General features: G+C 47.3%; 1 protein-coding gene across 1 annotated transcript in view; it reads left to right on the top strand.

Moving 5' to 3' along the window:
* Window positions 1-20790, top strand: part of kcnh3 (potassium voltage-gated channel, subfamily H (eag-related), member 3) — a 202614-nt gene that overhangs the window by 158677 nt on the left and 23147 nt on the right. The window contains exons 9-10 of the mRNA XM_054746568.2: window positions 12961-13160; window positions 15543-15792. Of these exons, the coding sequence (XP_054602543.1) occupies window positions 12961-13160; window positions 15543-15792 (450 nt within the window). The remainder of the gene's footprint in view (window positions 1-12960; window positions 13161-15542; window positions 15793-20790) is intronic.

Raw genomic sequence — 20790 nt, forward strand, 5'->3', positions numbered from 1 at the left:
GTGTTATTAGGGAAACAGCGGGCGAGCGGTGTTGATGCAGCATTGCACATGCGCAGTGAGCGGTTCTGGTACTTTTTGGGTCGCAGCTGCTCGCAGCGCCGCTTCAACAGTGCGATACCCTCACGAGGGACGAGCAAAATTTCAAACACGCCAGAAATCCGTGCAAGCTCACGATTGCTGATCAGTAGCTGGTCACGTGGTGTTAATCGCCTCTCGTAACCCCCTGTACACTACACCACGCTCGGCGCAAAACTCGCCCCGATCTCGTGGATTCTCGCACGAGTGGAAAATCGGCTCAAAAAAGTGAAAAAGTCGCACAGTGTACACCCGGCTTTACCCACAAAACGGGGTCGGAAAACTGCGTAAGCAACTTTCCACGCAAACTTTGGGATTTATGAAAGAAGACTTAGCAGAAAAATGTACACAACTTTAAGTTGACTAAGGACCTGGCTTACACACATGTGGACATGGAGAGCACCTGCAGTGCTGCTGCTGATAAGGATAAAATTATGAAATCCTGCAGCATTATCACTTGCACTGCTTCATGCACGCACACACACACACACACACATACACACACAGCCTGAAGCACAGAATACAGAATGAGACAGAATGTTGTGTCTGTGACAGTGTGAGCGTCCTGTCACTGTGACTCGATTGATCATGCGCCCTGAAAATGCTGCAACAAGCCAGCTTATGTATATGCATGAGGTCCACAAGGCACTTTGTATTGACCATTTATGGCAGTAAGTGGGCGTGTTGAGGGCGGGATGTGATCCAGAAACAACTGAGCACATTTCTAGGTAGTTTGTGATTCATGAAGCGGAGATTGCGTGCAGCTGTGCGTACTCCATGTTTGCTAGATCACAAGCCTACTTGGCGTAAGTACTTTTTTTTTTTTTGGCTGAGCTAAAGTACGGTTTTAGTAACGATTGTAGCTTAAAATCATTACACGATTCTACGCAATGTTTGATAAATGAGACCTCTGCATAGGAGTTTTGAACTGGTCAGTCCGATCCAATGTTCGTGAATTCGTCAGTGGAGCCATGTGAGACGAACAGGAACAGAAAAGTAGGGACAGCGAGCTGCAGCGTGGTTTGTCTTGGGGGAAATAATATAATAATATAATTAATATAATAATATTATATATATAATATATTATATACATACAGTATATATATACATACTTGCACTTGGACACAGATTGGAGGGAGCTCATGAAGAACTACAGGTGAAACTCAGAAACTCAGGTAGGTTTAAGGTGGCTGATTCAGCAGAGGTGGCGTTGAGTCTAGCGATTGGAATTCCGGCTCCTTTTAGAGAGCCGGCTCTTTCGGCTCCCAAGTGGCTCCTCAGATTTTCTGTTGCGTAGAGTACGTTTGTAACCAAAATAATGCAAAACTATAAGTATACTATTTACTAATATAAAAAATGCTATATATCAAATATTTATCATTTCTATGGATTTAATAACTGAACACTTTAAGAAATCTCAACTTTCCGACTGCTGGCGCTCATTTTCTCACCGTCTTCGTTGCACTCTCCTCTCTCTCGCTCGCCTTTTTCCTCCTCCTCATTCCCTCTTGTCTCCCTCCACCCGCATGTGCTCTGCTGTGTGTCTGAGTCTGATCCTCCCTCTTCCACGCCCCTACTGCTCTGTGTGTGGACAGTCTGGACACGCAGTACACATGTTGACCAATCTCCTGTAGCTTTCACCAAAGCAAGCCGGGAGGGGGGAGGGGAGGGGACGGCTCCCAATGACGAGCCGGCTCTTAGAGCCGATTCGTTCGAGACCGACACATCACTAGTTGAGTCAGTCTGGGGAGCTGAGGGTGAACTAAACCTAACAGCCTTTTCATGAACTGAGAAGCTTCATTAAGTCAGAGTAGAGCCACTGCTCCTCCACATTTGAAGCAGTTGTTTGATTAGGATAGTTCCCCTATGCCTCCCTACACTATAATAAATTGTAAGCCAGTTAATCTTAGAAACATAAGTTCACCGTCTGCCTTAAAAACATGAGTCGTGTCAACTTAACCAACCTCTTTCTCTTAACTCTAAATTTCAAGATGTACAAATAGCATAAATAATAAAGAGGCATTGTTTGAACATAATGTTGTGAGTTGAAACGAAAAACAGTGTTAGCTTAGCTATTCTAAAAACGTATTTTCTCTTACACATAATCCTATTAACTTACAAATTCAAGTTACAAGACTATTAGGTTTGTCCTTTAAACATTAAAGCTACTCGGGCTTGTTCTCTGTATTCACGTAAATAATATGGCAGCTTTCATATCAAGACACCGGAAAGCTCACGCCGCAGACTTTGTGTGTCTGCAGGCTGAGCAAGCGGTCAACAAATGGCCAAAGTTCATGTGAACCAATGTTCAGCTTCACTGGTTACCCTCCTCACTTACGGTGCTGGCATGACAATAAACTCCACTTCATTGAACTACGAACAACAGAACCCCACACAATAAACTTGCAAACACCTCAAAATGGAACAAATATCATAGAGCATGCCTACCCACAATGCACTGCGCCCCAGAGGTTTAGTTCAGCCTGTTTCAGCCTCAACAGTCAGGAAAAAATTATCTGTACCCACTTTGAAATCACTCCACTTCCGTCCATTGTTAGGTCCAATCTTAATGTCCTCCGCTGCTGGAAATAGAGCCTTTAACTTTCTGTCCTTTAAACAGTTGGGCTTCCTTACTGTCCCCGTCCCTTTTCTCGTGTCTTACATTCACTTTATGTATGATTTGTATCATATTTTGCTTTTGTTTGTTTTCAGTAATTAGTTTACTTTTTGATATCACCGACTGACCCCCCCCAAAACTTGGGGAAAATTGAGTGAAATTGTAAAAATGAATTAAAACAACTTTTGAGATTTTATTACAGTGTTTAAAGGTTTTTCTGGGCAGGACCTACTGGGAGGAGACCCTTAGACAGACCCAGAAATCACTGGGTCGACATCTGGCCTGGGAACATTTTGAGATCTCCTCCTGGATCTTGACCTAACCTTGGATAAGTGAAAGAAAATCTTCAGCTCTCTGATACAGAGTGACCATCAGTTTATCCCTCAACCTAAATAAATTCCTACTTCCCCTCTGAAAACACCAGCACAGACGAGCACAGCATCTCATGCTGGTGAGGGAAGCTGGACCAGCATTGTATGCTGGTTCACCAGCTAAACCAGCACCAACACACAACATACGCCGGTAACACTCATGCTAGTTTTTTAACAGCGTTTATACTCAGCGGCTGTCTCGCTGTCCCCAGCAGATGACATTACAGCCCAGTCTGATTCAAAATGATCACCAGTTCATAACAATAAATCTCCCATAACTCATCCACCCACATATACCAGCCTGGACGTACTCTAGTACTTTAAATCATCTACACTGGGGGGAGCTGGCTCATGCACCATGAGTAAATCATACAAGTACAAAGACAAGCTCAACGGAGCATGTCTGCTGAAGCATAGCAAAAACATACCTCAGCAGATGAAAAATAGATGTGTACAAATCAGTTAGAGATGGGTGAGAATAGGCCTGTAGCTGTCCGCCTGCTTGTGTCATATGAAGCCATGATATTACATCAACTGTGTACTTCACACTGTTTTCAAAGGTGTTTTAGAGGCCTAGCATATCTTACAAGATCATTGGTCTTGCACTGACTCAGAGAGAATAGGAAAACTTGGTGTTTAAGAAAGCAGATCAGAGCAGAAACTGGAGCCTTGGACAAATTATTGGACAAAGAAATACAAGAAAAAGGTCCAATCTTCCTTCTCCAGCCAAACAACCAGACCCAAATGATGAAATCCCATCTGAACTTGTAAACACTGAAATACTTAGATGTGTCATTGCTCAGTACCACTTACCACCTTGCAGGATTTGAGCGTTACTCTCATTAGAACTCAGTGGCCAAAACAAGCACGTGGATGATGAAGAAGAGTTGTGAAACTCAGCATACGCTTGTCATGTGCCGGGGTGAGTGCTCCTCTCATTTTTGTCCCATCTTTGAGCTGCTGTGTTTCAGGAGAGGGAGGCTCCAGCTGCAGCCCATTAACAATCAGCGGGTCCAGCTGTAAGAGGAGGAGGAGAACACATCTCAACGCCGGATGATTAACTACAACTTGGTAGTTCCAGCCCTTTGTGTCTCCAGGTTAACTCTAGTGATTTTTGGATTTTAGAGCCCTTGTGGATATACTTGTGCTTACCTGTTCCAGGATTTTTGGATCGTTTGTGGACCTTACCTTGACTCCTCAGGATCTCCTTGGACTTCTGAAGCTTCTCTGGTTTTCCTGTGGCTCCTCTGATTGACTACTTGGACATTTCCACGATCCCGCGGGATTACTCACCTGTGCCCCATAAATCTGGACGCAGCATTCACCGTTCTCCTCTCCTCCCTGCCGACCAGCTCTCCTGCTCTCCTTGCACCCCCTCTCCTGAACACCCCCTCTTGGAGTCACCCCGGCACTCCACCTACCCTCCCCAATTCCTCAGCCCCCAGCTTCCCGGAAGTCTTTACTCTGCATCTTCCTAGTTTAGACTTACCTCCCTGGACTCACCTGCTCCTCTGCTCTCCCCTCCTCAGACGCAGCAGTTCTGTTGCAATTCCCACTGGACCTTATCCAGTGCGCCCTCAGTTCCTGATTTTTTAAATAAAATTCTTTTATTTTTCCAGTTGACTCGTGAGTGGTGAATTCTGCATGTATTGGGTTAAACTCGTCCCCAAAACCATGACAGAATCATCCGGCTAAGCCGCTATCCCCGCAGACTCACCTCTTACCGATCTACTCAACAGGTTGTCTCAGGAGGAGCAAGTCCTGCCTCTGCTTATGGAACAGCTTCAAGCCACTAACAACCGTTTCCAGCAGTTGGAGGCCATGGTACGACAGGTACAACTCAGACTATCCCAACCGCAGCCCCGGGTCCCCGCTGCGGAGCCTCCGCTCGCCGGCCCCGTTCCTCCTGCAGTTCCCGGGCCGGCAGCAGCAGCCACCCCGGAAGTCGCCTATTTCCGTCCAGCCTCCTCACCGCCATCACCGACGTTCGGTGATGAGTTTGAGGACTGTTACAGTTTTCTGCTACAATGTCGGCTCACTTTCGAGCGCTCACCAGGAGCCTTTACTTCGGACTCAGTCAAGATCTCATACATAGTAGGATTACTTCGTGGGAGAGCCCCAAGATGGGCTGAGGCGAAGAGTCACCGGGACCTCTGGAGGACTTTTTGACTGATTTTAAATTAGCTTTTGGCAGTACTGAGTCTGTTAAGGACATCAGTAAAAGACTGTGGAGTTTATCGCAGGGGCGGAGATCTGTTGCTGACATGTAGGTGGAGTTTAGAACCCTGGCGGCTCGGTCATCCTGGAATGAGGAAGCTCTCCTCACTGCCTTCACGGAGTCCCTCAACGACCGGGTTCGGAACCAGCTGGCACTGTGCCCAGAACCCCAGTCGCTGGAGGAACTCATCCGCCTGGCCATTTCTATTGATAAATGCCAGCATGAACTCCAGTACCAGAACCTTCCCCACACCGGACCGTCACCATGAGTCGGGCACTCGGCCCTCCGCGGAGCCCACCACCATGGAGGAACCCATGCAGATGGGAAGGACACGCCTCAGCCGGGAGGAGAGGTCACATCGGATCAGGTCAGGTCTGTGTATGTACTGTGGGGAGTCAGGACACTTTGCTAGAGCCTGTCCGGCTCTGTTAAAAGGCAGAGCCCACCAGTAAAGACGGGACTACTGGTGGGCAGTAACTCTTCTTCTGCGAGCTCCCGCTGTGCTTCCCATAGAAGCAGTGTGTTGTGTTTTTTAACACCGAGCAGTTTCCTATAGAAGCGCTTCTTGACTCTGGTTGCGAGCAGTCCTTGTTGGACCCGGACTTAGTAAAGAGATGGAAGATCCCAACCATTCGGCTCCCTACTCCGCTCTCTGTGTCTTCCTTGGACGACTGGAACCGGTCAACCATTACTCACCAGACCATCCCGTTGCAGTTACGAGTGTTAGGTAACCACACGGAAGCTTTGGCTTTTTATGTGTTTCCCTCTCCTCAGTCACCTCTGGTCCTGGGACACTCCTGGCTCTCCCTCCATAACCCCCACGTGAACTGGGAGACTGAGTTGAGGAATGGAGCTCCAGATGCTCACAGACCTGCCTCCGCTCAGCCTCACCCATTCTCCGCAGCCCCGCCGCTCCTCCAGCAGAAAGGACAGACCTGTCCTCTGTGCCACCGATCTACCACAACCTCAGCCTAGTCTTCAGCAAGGATCAGGCATCATCTCTCCCTCCACACAGGCCATTCGATTGTGGCATAGATCTGCTGCCAGGGGCGCCTCTTCCTTCCAGCCGCCTTTACCACCTCTCTAAACCAGAGAGAGAGAGAGCATGGAGAGCTACATACAGGAGTCTCTGGCCGCCGGCCTCATCACCCCTAGGAGCGGGTTTCTTCTTTGTTCCACAGAAGGTTGGAACACTCAGAACCTGCATTGACTACAGGGGTCTGAACCAGATTACCATTAAGAATAAATACCCGCTGCCTCTACTAACATCTACTTTTGAGCCCATTCAGGATGCCAGCATCTTCAGTTGCCTGGATCTCCAGAACGCTTACCATCTGGTGCGGATTCGTTAGGGAGACGGATGGAAGACCGCGTTTAAGACTCCCATCGGACCTTTTGAATACTTGGTGATGCCCTTTGGTTTAGCTAATGCACCAGCCGTGTTCCAGTCCCTAGTGAACTCTGTTTTAGGAGACTTTCTAAATAAGTTTGTGACTGTTTATTTAGATGATATTTAGATTTTTTCTAACTCCTTAGAGCAACATGTAAGACACGTTAGGGCTGTGTTACAGCGCCTCCTGGAGAACCGCTTATATGTAAAGTCGGAGAAATGTGTGTTCCACATCCCCAAGGTGAAGTTCCTTGGTTTTATCATCGAGAGCGGGAGGCTAACGGCAGACCCTGAGAAGGTCAGTGCAGTCACTGAGTGGCCCATTCCAACTTCTCGAAAGCAGTCACAAAGGTTCCTGGACTTCGCCAACTTTTACCGGAGGTTTATAAGGAACTACAGCCAGACCGCCGCCCTGCTGACAAACCTGACCTCTGTTAATCGCCCTTTTGTTTGGTCCCCAGAAGCCGAGGTTGCCTTCCAGACCTTAAAGAGGAAGTTCACTAACGCCCCTGTACTCCACAGACCTGATCCGCAACGCCAGTTCACCCTGGAAGTAGACGCCTCCGACACCAGCATCTGCGCTGTACTCTCTCAGGTATCTCCCACGGATAATAAACTTCATCTCTGTGCCTTTTTCTCTCGCCGTTTAACTCCCGCAGAGAGCAGATATGACGTGGGTGACTGAGAGCTTTTGGCTGTGAAGCTCGCTATTGATTAGTGGAGACACTGGCTGGAGGGGGCAGAAACACCTTTCGTCATCTGGACTGACCACAAGAATCTGGTTTACCTGAGAGAAGCTAACAGGCTTAATCCACGACAGTACAGGTGGTCTCTCTTCTTCTCATGTTTCAATTTCCAAATTTCTTACCACCCTGGGTCTAAAAACACAAAACCAGACGCCCTCTCCAGGTTGTATGCTCCGGATCAGGAGGTAGAGCCCTCCACCATTCTCCCCCCAGCATGTGTGGTGGGAGGAGTCACGTGGGAGAGTCGGGATCAGGTGCTGGAGGCTCTTAAAACTGACCAAGGTCCAGGTAAGGGTCCGCCTGGCCGGCTTTATGTGCCACAAGGCTTAAGGGGCAAGGTCATCCATGGGCACACACCGGCAGGTTTTCCCTGCACCTAGATGCAGGTCGCACTATTGCCCTATTGAAACGGACTTTCTGGTGGTCTGCTATGTACAAGGACGTGAAGGACTACATCTCGGCATGCCACGTATATGCCCAACAGAAGGGGGACCATCGGTCTCCAGCAGGCTTATCAAACCCCCTTCCTACTCCCTCACGTCCTTGGTCACACATAGCCTCAGATTTCGTCTGTGGGTTGCCTGATTCACATAGTTTTTCAACCATCCTCACCTTAGTGGACAGGTTTTCAAAGGCTTGCCACCTCGTACCCCTAAACTCCTCGTTAAGCATGTGTTCAGGTTGCATGGAATTCCAGAGGAGATTCTCTCAGATCAGGGACCTCAATTCATCTCGAGATTATGGATGGAGTTCGCAGAGGCTCTGGGGACTAAGGTCTCCCTCACTTCCGGATATCACCCACAGATGAATGGACAATGTGAGCGCATGAATCAAGAGCTCGGGGCCATGCTGCGCTGAATCTGCTCCGCACACTCGTCCTCCTGGAGCTCTCACCTCGCCTGGGTGGAGTCCGCCCACAACTGCCACGTTTCTACCGCTACAGGTCAGTCTCCATTTGAAGCCTCTCTAGGTTACCAGCCATCCCTGTTTCCCCAGCAGTCCTCGGCTCTGTCTTCGGTCCCTCGGCTTCTCTGGGGGGCCAGACGGGCGTGGGCGTCCACCCGGGACGCTCTGGACAGGACGGCTGACAGGAACAAGCGGCTGGCGGACCGCCGGCGACGTCCGGCCCCGGATTGTGCCCCGGTCAGGAAGTATGGCTCTCGTCTAAGGTCATCCCGCTGAAGGCCACCTCTCGTAAGTTGACTCCCAGATTCATAGGCCCGTTTAAGATCCTGGAGGTCCCCACTCCCTCCACGGTTCGACTAATGCTCCCACGCTCGCTCCGGATTCACCTGATTTTTCACGTTTCCCTGGTCAAGCCTGTGGGTTCTAGCCCCCTCTGTCCTGTGCCGGCTCCCCCGCCGCCTGCGCGGTACTACAAGGGGGGCCTCGTCTACATGGTTCGCAGGATCCTGGATTCCCGGTCCCGCGGCTGTGGCACCCAGTACCTGGTCGATTGGGAGGGGTACAGCCCGGAGGAGTGTTCCTGGGTCCCCCGCTACTTTATTGAAGACCCGTCCCTGATCCGGGACTACGAGGCTGCGTCTGCTGGGACACCAGGAGGCGTCCGTTTGGGGGGGGGGGTACTGTCATGCGCCGGGGTGAGTGCTCCTCTCATTTTTGTTCCATCTTTGAGCTGCTGTGTTTCAGGAGAGGGAGGCTCCAGCTGCAGCTCATTAACAATCAGCGGGTCCAGCTGTAAGAGGAGGAGGAGAACACATCTCAACGCAGGATGATTAACTACAACTTGGTAGTTCCAGCCCTTTGTCTCCAGGTTAACTCTAGTGATTTTTGGATTTTAGAACCCTTGTGGATATACTTGTGCTTACCTGTTCCCAGGATTTTTGGATCATTTGTGGACCTTACCTTGACTCCTCACGATCTCCTTGGACTTCTGAAGCTTCTGGAGCTTCTCTGGATTTCCTGTGGCTCCTCTGATTGACTACTTGGACATTTCCACGATCCCGCTGGATTACTCACCTGTGCCCCATGAATCTCCTGGACGCAGCATTCACCATTCTCCTCTCCTCCTTGACGGCCAGCTCTCCTGCTCTCCTTGCGCCCCCTCTCCTGGACACCCCCTCTTGGATTCATTCCGGCACTCCACCTACCCTCCCCAATTCCTCAGCCCCCAGCTTCCCGTAAGTCTTTACTCTGCACCTTCCTAGTTCAGACTTACCTCCCTGGACTCACCTGCTCCTCTGCCCTCCCCTCCTCAGATGCAGCGGTTCCGTTGCAATCCCCACTGGACCTCATCCCGTGCGCCCTCAGTTCCTGATTTTTCAAATAAAATTCTTTTATTTTTCTAATTGACTCGTGAGTGGTGAATTCTGCATGTATTGGGTTAAACTCGTCCCCAGAACCATGTCAACGCTCACTGTGAGGACAATGAGGAATAACAGTACATTACTGCATTAACAGATTCATATGTTTATAGTTGCACTTTTAATGAACTTCAACTATCACATCTAAAGCATGACATTCAAACCTACTGACTTCTAGGTCAACAAACCTAAAGGAGATGTGTTTAAGCACTGAACAGCATTACCAACTCTTCTCCGGGGTCTTGAAAAGGTAACTAAGTTAACTAAATCAACAGTAATGCCAGAACACACACAAAGGACTAAGCATTAGCTCCTGCTAGCAATTAGGTGGGTGCTACTAGTCCTAGCATGATTGATATTGTTATTAACAATATCACTGGTTAAAATTTGTCCTTAAATGCATCCACTCTGACTACCCACTGTACCTGAAAGAGTATTTTGTACCTTTTAGCTCATATTATGGCTTTTGTCATAATGATTTTCTTTATAATAATAATACATTTTATTTCAACAGCGCCTTTTGAAACAGGACACTTTACAGACAGAGATAAAATACACAACAATAAAAGATAAAACAGCATAAAACAAACAGATAGATTGGAGCAAAGAGAGTAACTATTGGAATGCTAGACGGAACAGGTGGGTTTTGAGTCTGGTTTTAAAGAGAGTGAGGGAGTCACTGTTACGGAGGTCAGGAGGGAGTGAGTTCCAGAGCTGGGGAGCAGAGCAACTGAAGGCCCTGCTCCCCATAGTGACCAGACGGGGAGGTGGGACAGAGAGGTAGATGGAGGAGGAGGACCTGAGGAAACGGGTGGAGGTTGTAGGATGAAGGAGGTCTGCTTCCAAAAGCAAAATCTGAGACCATGGTCTTTATTCGGAAAAGGGTAGAATGCCTTCTCCGGGTCAGGGATGTGGTCCTGCCCCAAGTGGAGGAGTTTAAGTATCTCGGGGTCTTGTTCACGAGTGAGGGAAAACTGGAGCGTGAGATCGATAGGCGGATTGGTGCCGCATCTGCAGTGATGCGGGCGTTGTACCGGTCTGTCGTGGTGAAGAGAGAGCTGAGTCAGAAGGCGAAGCTCTCGATTTACCGGTCGATCTACGTTCCTACCCTCACCTATGGTCACGAGCTTTGGGTACTGACCGAAAGAACGAGAACGCAGATACAAGCGGCCGAAATGAGTTTTCTCCGAAGAGTGGCTGGGCTCTCCCTTAGAGATAGGGTGAGAAGCTCGGTCACCTGGGAGGGGCTCGGAGTAGATCCGCTGCTCCTCCACATCGAGAGGAGCCAGTTGAGGTGGCTCGGGCATCTGGTCAGGATGCCTCCTGGACGCCTCCCTGGTGAGGTTTTCCAGGCACGTCCAACCGGGAGGAGACCTAAAGGTAGACCCAGGACACGCTGGAGGGACTATGTCTCTCACCTGGCCAGGGAACGCCTTGGGATTCCCCCGGAGGATCTGGCCCAAGTGGCTGGGGAGAGGGAAGTCTGGGCCTCTCGCTCTAGGCTACTGCCCCTGCGACCCGACTCCGGATAAGCGGATGAAAATGGATGGATGGATGTAAAAGTTCCCCAAAACTGGAGCAGTCTTCCTGCAAACATTCGTTCTTTCACTTGTTTTTACTCGTTCCGTAAGGCTACGCTAACTTACCTACAGAGTACCAGCACGTGTTACTAACTTTAGTTTATGAATTCATTTATCTGTTACCGTTTTTGTGTTTGGGATTTTCCGGTCTTTGTAAAACAGTTTTCAACATTATGTTGTTGTTTACGGTGTTTTTATACACAACATGTGTATGATGCTTCATTCCTAAACTACTGTAATTTGATTCTGTAAATTTGGTGAGGGTTGGGTGAACCATTCAAGCTTTTCTGTGTGTGTGTGTGTGTGTGTGTGTGTGTGTGTGTGTGTGTGTGTGTGTGTGTGTGTGTGTGTGTGTGTGTGTGTGTGTGTGTGTGTGTGTGTGTGTGTGTGTGTGTGTGTGTGTGTGTGTGTGTGTGTGTACTGTTTTGTAAATGTTTTAGTTTTTGATATTTATATAGTTATCATTATTAAATATCTCTCGTTTTTATTAATTGTCCATGGTGTTAGCTGCCTTCTGTCGCCTCATGAAAACAAGATGGCGCATCTCATGGGGCTACTCCTCTTTAAATATATGTTAAATGAATACATTTATTTAACAGTAGCACTATCTGTCCCACAGTGGTGCTACAACAATCCAACACAAATATCTGAATAATCACATGTCACTGTGATGCTAGCATTCATGTAGCTGCTGTTACCAGAGCTAGTGGTGAGACAGCTCACCAAGCTTCTCACAAGGTTCTCACTGACAAATTTTACAAAAATTACAAAATGTAAAAATCCAGAAGGGAACTAGTTCTACAGAAATGGCTTCAGCGCTCACCCAGAGACGGGTTGCTCTGCCTGAAGGGATCAGTGAGCTGTGTCCTGTCTGATGCTGCTTTTGAACGCACTCTAGTTTATCCCGGTCAACCAAACTGAGGGTGCAGCTGTCAGCAACAGTGTCTTTGTTTAGAAAAGGAATGCTGTTGGTTGAGAGGTTTAGAACTAAATAATAAATATGAATCTAATATGAATTTAACTTTTGTTTTATTCTTGCGGCTGCGCAGTGGCCCAGTGGTTAGAGCTGTTGCCTTGCAGCGAGAAGGTCTTGGGTTTGCTTCCCGGCCTGGGATCTTTCTGCATGGAGTTTGCATGTTCTCCCTGTACATGCGTGGGTTCTCTCCGGGTACTCCGGCTTCCTCCCACAGTCCAAAAACATGACTGTTAGGTTAATTGGTCTGTCTAAATTGTCCTTAGCGGTGTGTGTGTGTGTGTGTGTGTGTGTGTGTGTGTGTGTGTGTGTGTGTGTGTGTGTGTGTGTGTGTGTGTGTGTGTGTGTGTGTGTGTGTGTGTGTGTGTGATTGTTTGTCCTGTGTGTGTGATTGTTTGTCCTGTGTGTCTCTGTTTTGCCCTGCAATGAACTGGCTCTCTGTCCAGGGTGTACCCCGCCTGATTGCCCGTTGACCGTTGGAGATAGGCACCAGCCCCCCCGCGACCCTGCGTGGACTAAACGGGTTTTACTCTTGCAAAAGCAGAAATCCATATGAAGTGGTGTTTAATGTGATTTAAAGTTGGTAACTCATTTTAAACCCTGGTTACAGGACCGATGAACACAGCTCTTTCTCTCCATCACACTAAAACTTGTCTCTATTCTCAGCGCTGATGCATGCTGTGGTGTTTGGTAATGTGACCGCCATCATCCAAAGGATGTACTCGCGCCGCTCGCTGTACCACACCCGCACCAAGGACCTGAAGGACTTCATCAGGGTCCACCGGCTGCCTAAGACTTTGGAGCAACGCATGTTGGAGTGTTTCCAGACCACCTGGTCAGTCAACAATGGGATAGACGTCAGTGAGGTGAGTAGAGCACAGGGACGCATTGTTACAAGCTGTCATAATAAACTGGGGCTGGGCAAAATGTCGTCGTTGTCGTCGTCTTCCTCCGCTTATCCGGGTCCGGGTCGCGGGGGCAGCATCCCAACTAGGGAGCTGCAGACCGTCCTCTCCCGGCCACCTCCACCAGCTCCTCCAGCAGGACCCCAAGGCGTTCCCGGACCAGATTGGAGATGTAACCTCTCCAACGTGTCCTGGGTCGACCCGGGGGCCTCCTGCCGGCAGGACATGCCTGAAACACCTCCCCAGGGAGGCGTCCAGGAGGCATCCTGACCAGATGCCCAAACCACCTCAACTGACTCCTTTCGATCCGGAGGAGCAGCGGTTCTACTCCGAGTCCCTCCTGAATGTCCGAGCTCCTCACCCTATCTCTAAGGCTGAGCCCGGCCACCCTACGGAGGAAACTCATTTCGGCCGCTTGTATCCGCGGTCTCGTTCTTTCGGTCATTACCCAAAGCTCATGACCATAGGTGAGGATTGGGACGTAGATCGACCGGTAAATCGAGAGCCTGGCTTTCTGGCTCAGCTCCCTCTTCACCACGACAGATCGGTTCAGCGTCCGCATCACTGCAGACGCTGAACCAATCCGCCTGTCGCCTGCGCAAAATGTCCTGAAAGTAAAATCTCACATTTGAAATCGTGATTTTATCTTAATCATCTCTTGTGAAAGTGGACATAGATACAAGCTGTAAAACCTGCTTAAAACAGGATTGTGTCAGACATACTCATTTCAAACTGCGTTGGGCGCCTAATCAGACATGTATGGGCTGAACTTAGTCTGAACTACTAAAGTGGAAAAAAAGTTTCCCAAAATTTCACCTGTTTGTTTTTGACAGATTGAGGTAAAATAACAATCCAGTCAGAGCAGCTGGAAACATGATTTTTTCATGATAAAAGATAAATCAGCAATAACAAACAGGTCAAACATTAGCGGCCAGATTTTTTTGCCTAAGATGCACCAGAATTAAATGTTTAGCACCACATTGTTCTTGTGTTGTGTGAAGCAGCTGGGATGAGAATCAGCTCCTCTAAATCTGGGACCATGGTCTTGATTCGGAAAAGGGTAGAATGCCTTCTCCGGGTCAGGGATGAGGTCCTGCCCCAAGTGGAGGAGTTTAAGTATCTCAGGGTCTTGTTCACGAGTGAGGGAAAACTGGAGCGTGAGATCGATAGGCAGATTGGTGCTGCGTCTGCAGTGATGCGGGCGTTGTACCGGTCTGTCGTGGTGAAGAGAGAGCTGAGCTGGAAGACGAAACTCTTGATTTACCGGTCGATCTACGTTCCTACCCTCACCTATGGTCACGAGCTTTGGGTAGTGACCAAAAGAACGAGATCACAGCAGCCGAAATTAGTTTTCACCGCAGGGTGGCTGGGCTCTCCCTAAGATGAGAAGCTCAGTCATTCAGTAGGGGCCACACACACACACACACACACACACACACATTCAAAAGCTACAATGAAGGGACCACTGGCTCAGTACAGATGAACAGCACAATAAGAACAAAACGTCATCAAAGGAGTCATCTGCACCAGGAAGAGCAGGGTCAGTAGCAGCCCAGCCATGGCCAGAAGGCACCCAGAGGAGGCGCATTAAGCAGCCAGGCAGCCGTAGGGGGCCGTTGGCCCTCACAGAGGAAACACCGGTATAACCTAAAGATTAAGATAAGTAAAATTATTAATGTAAGACCAAATCAAAAATAGACGATGGATTAATACAACACTAAGTAAAATGCACTGATTAAAGAAAGACAGTTATAAACATGATAATTATTTAAATATATAATAAATACAAGTAATACAGGTTAAAATGTATATATAAGGAAGCAGATGCCATAAGCAAAAGACTAAATAATAAAACTGTAGAAATCAGCTGAAAGCAATGCTCTTCATTTGGACTTTGAATTCAAGTCAACTCCCAGAAGGGATGATTAAAATAAAAGCACATTTTTCTGTCATTCCTGATTCCTAACATTACAGCACAGGCCTACTGGGTTATTTTCAGCGTCTTCATTTACCCCATAATGACTAAAACTGGACTTTTTCTGCCAGACTAATCATGTCATTTTGCTAAACCTAATTCTCTTCAGGATTCCCCCTTGGTTTGGAAAAGCTGGCAGCTTTGCATCAGCATGAGTGAAATCACAGCAGCAGCTCATCTGGTGTGGGAACAAACTTTCATGCAGGCCGCTTTAGTCCAACAGTGTTGTATGTGAGAGACGTACAAGCTGACCAGAACTACGGGCGCCCACAAATTAAATCTTCATCAAAAGCTAAATCGAATTAATCAAGATGTGGCGTGTTATATTCTTGAAACAAAGGAGTGGTTAATTATAATCTTCCTTACAGCTACTGAAGGACTTCCCAGATGAGCTGCGGGCTGACATCGCCATGCACCTGAACAAGGAGTTGCTTCAACTACCGCTGTTTGAGTCAGCCAGCAGGGGCTGCCTGCGCTCTCTCTCCCTCATCATCAAAACCTCCTTCTGCGCTCCTGGAGAGTTCCTCATCCGGCAGGGTGACGCCCTGCAGGCCATCTACTTCGTCTGCTCAGGGTCGATGGAGGTGCTAAAGGACAACACTGTGTTGGCAATTCTTGGTGAGTTGGAGAAGATTTAATTGGCATTTTAATTGGAGCAGAGGGTGTTAAGTGTTAGTGTGTGAAGCTTTTCTTTTTACTTTTACCATGCCACGTAATTTAAACCGGGATTATTTCTAAACTAAAACAGATTTTTGCATTTGCAGGGTTATGCGGGGTTGATGCAGGGTTTAGCTTCCATCATTGAGAATTGAGCAAGTAGTCCCACTTAAAAAGATGGTTTGTAATTTTCCTCAAAGATTCATTTCACCTGTGAGAGATAAAATGGAAGGGAAATTACGTTTTGTGAAATGTTTTTAAATGATTTTTTGTATAATGGTGCAGAAAATACGTATTTCGCCCTTCAAGAATTCTGTCCTTCACAGACCTGTTTCTTCTGTAAGAAGCTCGTCTCTCCTCCACTCGTTACCTGTATTAATGGTACCTGTTTGAACCCATTTTCAGTATAAAAGGCACCTGTCCACACCTTCAGGCAGCCAGACTCTAAACTTCTACCATGGGACAAGATCGTACACCTGCACTAGACTGGGATGAGCCCGTATATAAAAGGAAATCAGTTTAGTAAGAAGAGACCATTTGGAGGAATTATTAGAAAATAGAGAAAATCCAAAATCAACAATAATCTCCCTCAACCTGGGGCTCCATGCAAGAGCTCATCTCGTGGGGCACAAACGGTCCAGAGAACAGTGAGGTAAAAGCCCAGAACCACAAGAGGGGAGCTGGTCAATGACCTGAAGAGAGCTAGGACCACAGTAACAAAGAGTTTTTTAGATAAAATCCTGCAGGGCTCCAAAGGTCCCCCTGCATAAGCCAGCACATGTCCAGGCCCATCTAAGGTTTAGCCAGAGAGCATCTGGATGATCCAGAGGATTGTGAGAAGGCCCTGTGGTCAGATGAAACCAAACTAGAACTCTTTATTATGGATGCCAGAGTAGGGCCCTTAACCGAAAAGGTCTGATCCCCTCTGCACCTGTACCTGGCACATGGAACAGCCAACAACCCCTGCTCAGCAGCATTTCTGACAAATGTAGTGTGGTGTACTCATTTATGCTGAACACTCGTGTGTGGGAAGCCAGCAGAATGGGAGAGGGAGGGGGGGGGGGCTCAGGGTGAGTTCTGGAGGTTTTGACCTGTTGATTATGGGGTTTCCCCAGATTGTCGCTGGCATTGAGTTGCTGTGATTTTGAAGTTAAGAATAAACCAGTAAAGCTAAACACCTTCTCCTTTTCCACCATTAAAACACCACACTATATTAGCTACACTGTTATATGGTTACATCATGGGTGTGTTGTGTAGGCATTGGGCAACAACAGCAGGTCAGAACTTGAGAACAAGCATTGTTCATTCTTGTATTGTGGAGACGAGCTTGGGGGGCAAACCTGAAGAGACGGGGTTGGACATTTGAATTGTGTATTTTCAAAAAATTTGTTTGCTCGAAGTGCAAGACACACATTTCCTATAGAGCTCCGGACGTCACGTGACTCTCAGAGAGTAGACGCCATGTTGGCAGGCAACAAAGGTAAACAAGATGAACGGGATCAGCTTGGATTTTACTTCATCTGGAGTTTACTTCACACTTTAAAACCGAAGAAATCGTTTTATATAGTCAGAAATTAAATAGACTAAACATCTCCGACCCTTACCGTGCCCCTGGGATACTTTTTAAAAATGCCAGAAGCTGTCGGAGCGGACTTCTTACTGGACCTAGCCAGGGAACCCCTTGGGATTCCCCCGGAGAAGCTGGCTCAGGTGGCTGGGGAGAGGGAAGTCTGGGCCTCTCGACTTAGGCTACTGCCCCCGCGACCCGACTCCGGATAAGCGGATGAAAATGGATGGATGGACAAATAACAGATTTACACGTAAGTAGTTTAAATAGAGTGATGTGCTGTTTGAATGTATAAACTGAACGGCAAGAGAAATCACTAGTCTGATTGTTTTCCGTGAATAAAGTAAAAATGTCAGGCAGGAGCGTCTCAGGATCTGTCTGAGATCTGTCTCGGTGAGACAGATAATAGCAATCCAAAGTGCTTTTTATGTGTGATCTGACAATGATCAACCATTGCTTAAAATTAAATACAGCTTAGCCGGTTAATTGCTGTGATCATAAAACACGTAAACGGCAGCACGCAGAAATCACGAGGCAACATTTTACGTGATGTTTACTTGTTGCTATGAGTAATAAGACAGAAAAAGCCACGCCTAAATAAGTTTAGGAAGCCCACTAAGAATCGTAATAAAAGCATTTAAAATAAATACCATACACAGTTGAGGAAACGTTGGTTTAAGTACCTGATATGAAGCGGTCGCTGCATAAGCGAAAACCTTTACTCTCGGGATCCCACAGCTTCATTTTAGCCCGGTCACTAGCGCGTTTTATTACAATGATCCAACGTTTGCGGCGCTCTGGATCTTGGGGAATCCTGTAGATGGCTCATTCCTTATGTCGTCCGCGTCTGTTCTGCATCCTGGGGCACAACAGGAATCTACCATATTTCCTGTTTGATTGAGTTTTCTGACAATAACAAATAGTCCAGCTGCGGGCTTCTGCCTGCCAAGATGGTGCCGTTTCGATTTGAACTGTTGCATACCGGGAGAAGTGACGTCAACTCCCGGAGCTCTATTGCACCTTTAAACTGAGAGTTTGAGGAGATGAGGTCATTTAAATGTGTGGGAGTCTGGCTTCTGCTTAACATGAAGGTTTTATCTTAAGAATGGTCCGGTGAGAACCAAACGTGTGTGCGTGTGTGCGTGTGTGCGTTTGCGTGTGTGTGTGTGTGTGTGTGTGTGTGTGTGTGCGTGTGCGTGTGCGTGTGCGTGTGCGTGTGCGTGTGTGTGTGTGTGTGTGTGTGCGTGTGCGTGTGCGTGTGTGTGTGTGTGTGTGTGTGTGTGTGTGTGTGTGTGTGAAGGAAGCATGGGCTTCCAAGAGGAAAGAGAAAATCATCTATTGGTTCAGTGATTTCTGTTGAATGATTGAGCGGAGCTCATTCGGTTTCATCAAAGCAAATCAAGTTAATCTATATTTAAATGAAAATGAAGGTGATGAAGAAAACACAGGTAACAAGGCGGAGGAGACAATGACAGATCTCTGCTTGTATTTGAAATAAGGAAACTGCTATGTCCATCTGCAGCTAAAGAAAAGTCATCATCCCAGTGAAACTGCACAGAATAGTTCCTTTTCAGTGTGAGGGGAAATGACATACGTCTACTCTCAGAATAAGAGATCGATGAACATAGGCTCTACTGTTTCTTGTTATTGCAGCAAATAGTTCCGTGCCTCAGACATTACGGGTGAAACTGGAAAAATGAGAACCTGGTGCTAAAGTTCATTTACATCATTATTTAACTGAAAGGTGAAACTAAGATTCATTTCATGCAAACCCAGATGTCTCAGCCTTTATTTGTTTTAACTGTGATGATTATATCCTACAGCTGATGAAACCCCCACATTCACGACATCATACGATCAGAATATTGTGTAAAGTTCAACATTCTAGACTCAAAGTGTCACACTCTGGTCAGCTGATGAATCCAGAACACCTGCAGAGGGCTCAAAAGCCTTCAGAGCAGAGCTATTCAGTTCCGGCCCTCGAGGCCCAGAATTGAACAGCTCTGCTTTAGATGGTCTCTCAGTCTAAGACGGATTACTGACATGCATGGACTTTTGCACCAGATTCTAATTTTCCAGTTTCACCTGTCGATCTCAAACACCTTGTCATGTGACAACGTGTGGGGGAAACATGTAAGCTATAAAACTCATCTGTCTGCTGAGAACTGTCTTTAAGTTTAGCTGCAGCTCCGGTGGCTTCTGGTAACAACCCAGCTAACCCCAGTATGGCATGAGAAATTGTCATGTTTTCCATCCCATTTTAAACATTTTTATATTTTTATGAAGCATCTTGGTGGTGACCTGAAAGAGATCTACAGTACTGGCCCGCTGAAAGGCAACCTCATTGGAAACTGTATATTTAGACAAACTGTTGCACCTGGACACCTGAATAATGTCTTTAGCTTGCTTCCTCACAGGTCAAAATCTAATTTAGTTTGGATGTGCCTCAAAGCTTCTTTAACACTAGTGCAGCAGCTGAGCATGTAACAAACAAGAAGACAAGTGTGTGTGTGTGTGCGCGCGTGCGTGCATGCGTGCGTGCGTGCTTGTGTGTGTGTGTGTGTGTTTCAAAGGTCAAGCCCCCGGCCCATGTTTGATCTTGATCATGACACACACATCCACAGACAGTGTGCAGCATGGTTCCAGTGTTAATAATAAATGGGTGTTGCATTATTAAAACACCTGGATTAATAATGCTCAGGTTAGGAGGGAGGACATGAAACTCGTGCCATAATGCAGCTCTTCGTGGCCTTTACCTAACCCTCTGCACTCAGTGTTCTTCCAGGAATTATACTCGCCCCCTCTGTGTGAAAACAAAAGGCTTCAGCTCAAATTGACGACCCCTCTCTTGTTTCACAAACTCATGTCTGAGAGCCAAAATGGAACCGCACAGGTCAAACTGGTCTTGGATGCTGGTGTGGACTGGCCTATCTGGCATTCTGGCACTGTCCCAGTGGGCCGGAGAGAGGATGAAAGATCTAGGGTAGCGTTCTGTTTTCAGGGTGTCCGCGGGGTTTTAAAAAGTATTAAAAAGTGATAAATAAAAATAGTCAAATTTAAGGCCATTAAAAGTGTTAAATTTGGTCTCAGAGGTATTATTTTTTCCAAATTAGGTATTATTTTTTTCAGACTATCAGATGTCGTATTCTGAACATCGACATAGAAATATATTCCGAATGAAATGTTTTGAACGATTATAAAAACAAAACAAGCCGATTATTTGCTCCTCCCACTTGCGCTGCCTTGAGTTGCAAATGAAGCGCTCCTCCCAGTGTTGCCAAGTTAACTTAGCTACTTTGACGCTATTTCTAACAGCTTCTCAGACCCGCTTCTTGACTTTTTAAATCTTAAAAGTACCTGGCGAACACCTCAGAAACATCTCTGGTAACCCT

Source organism: Nothobranchius furzeri, chromosome 14 (assembly GCF_043380555.1).
Source record: "Nothobranchius furzeri strain GRZ-AD chromosome 14, NfurGRZ-RIMD1, whole genome shotgun sequence".
Lineage (NCBI taxonomy): Eukaryota > Metazoa > Chordata > Actinopteri > Cyprinodontiformes > Nothobranchiidae > Nothobranchius > Nothobranchius furzeri.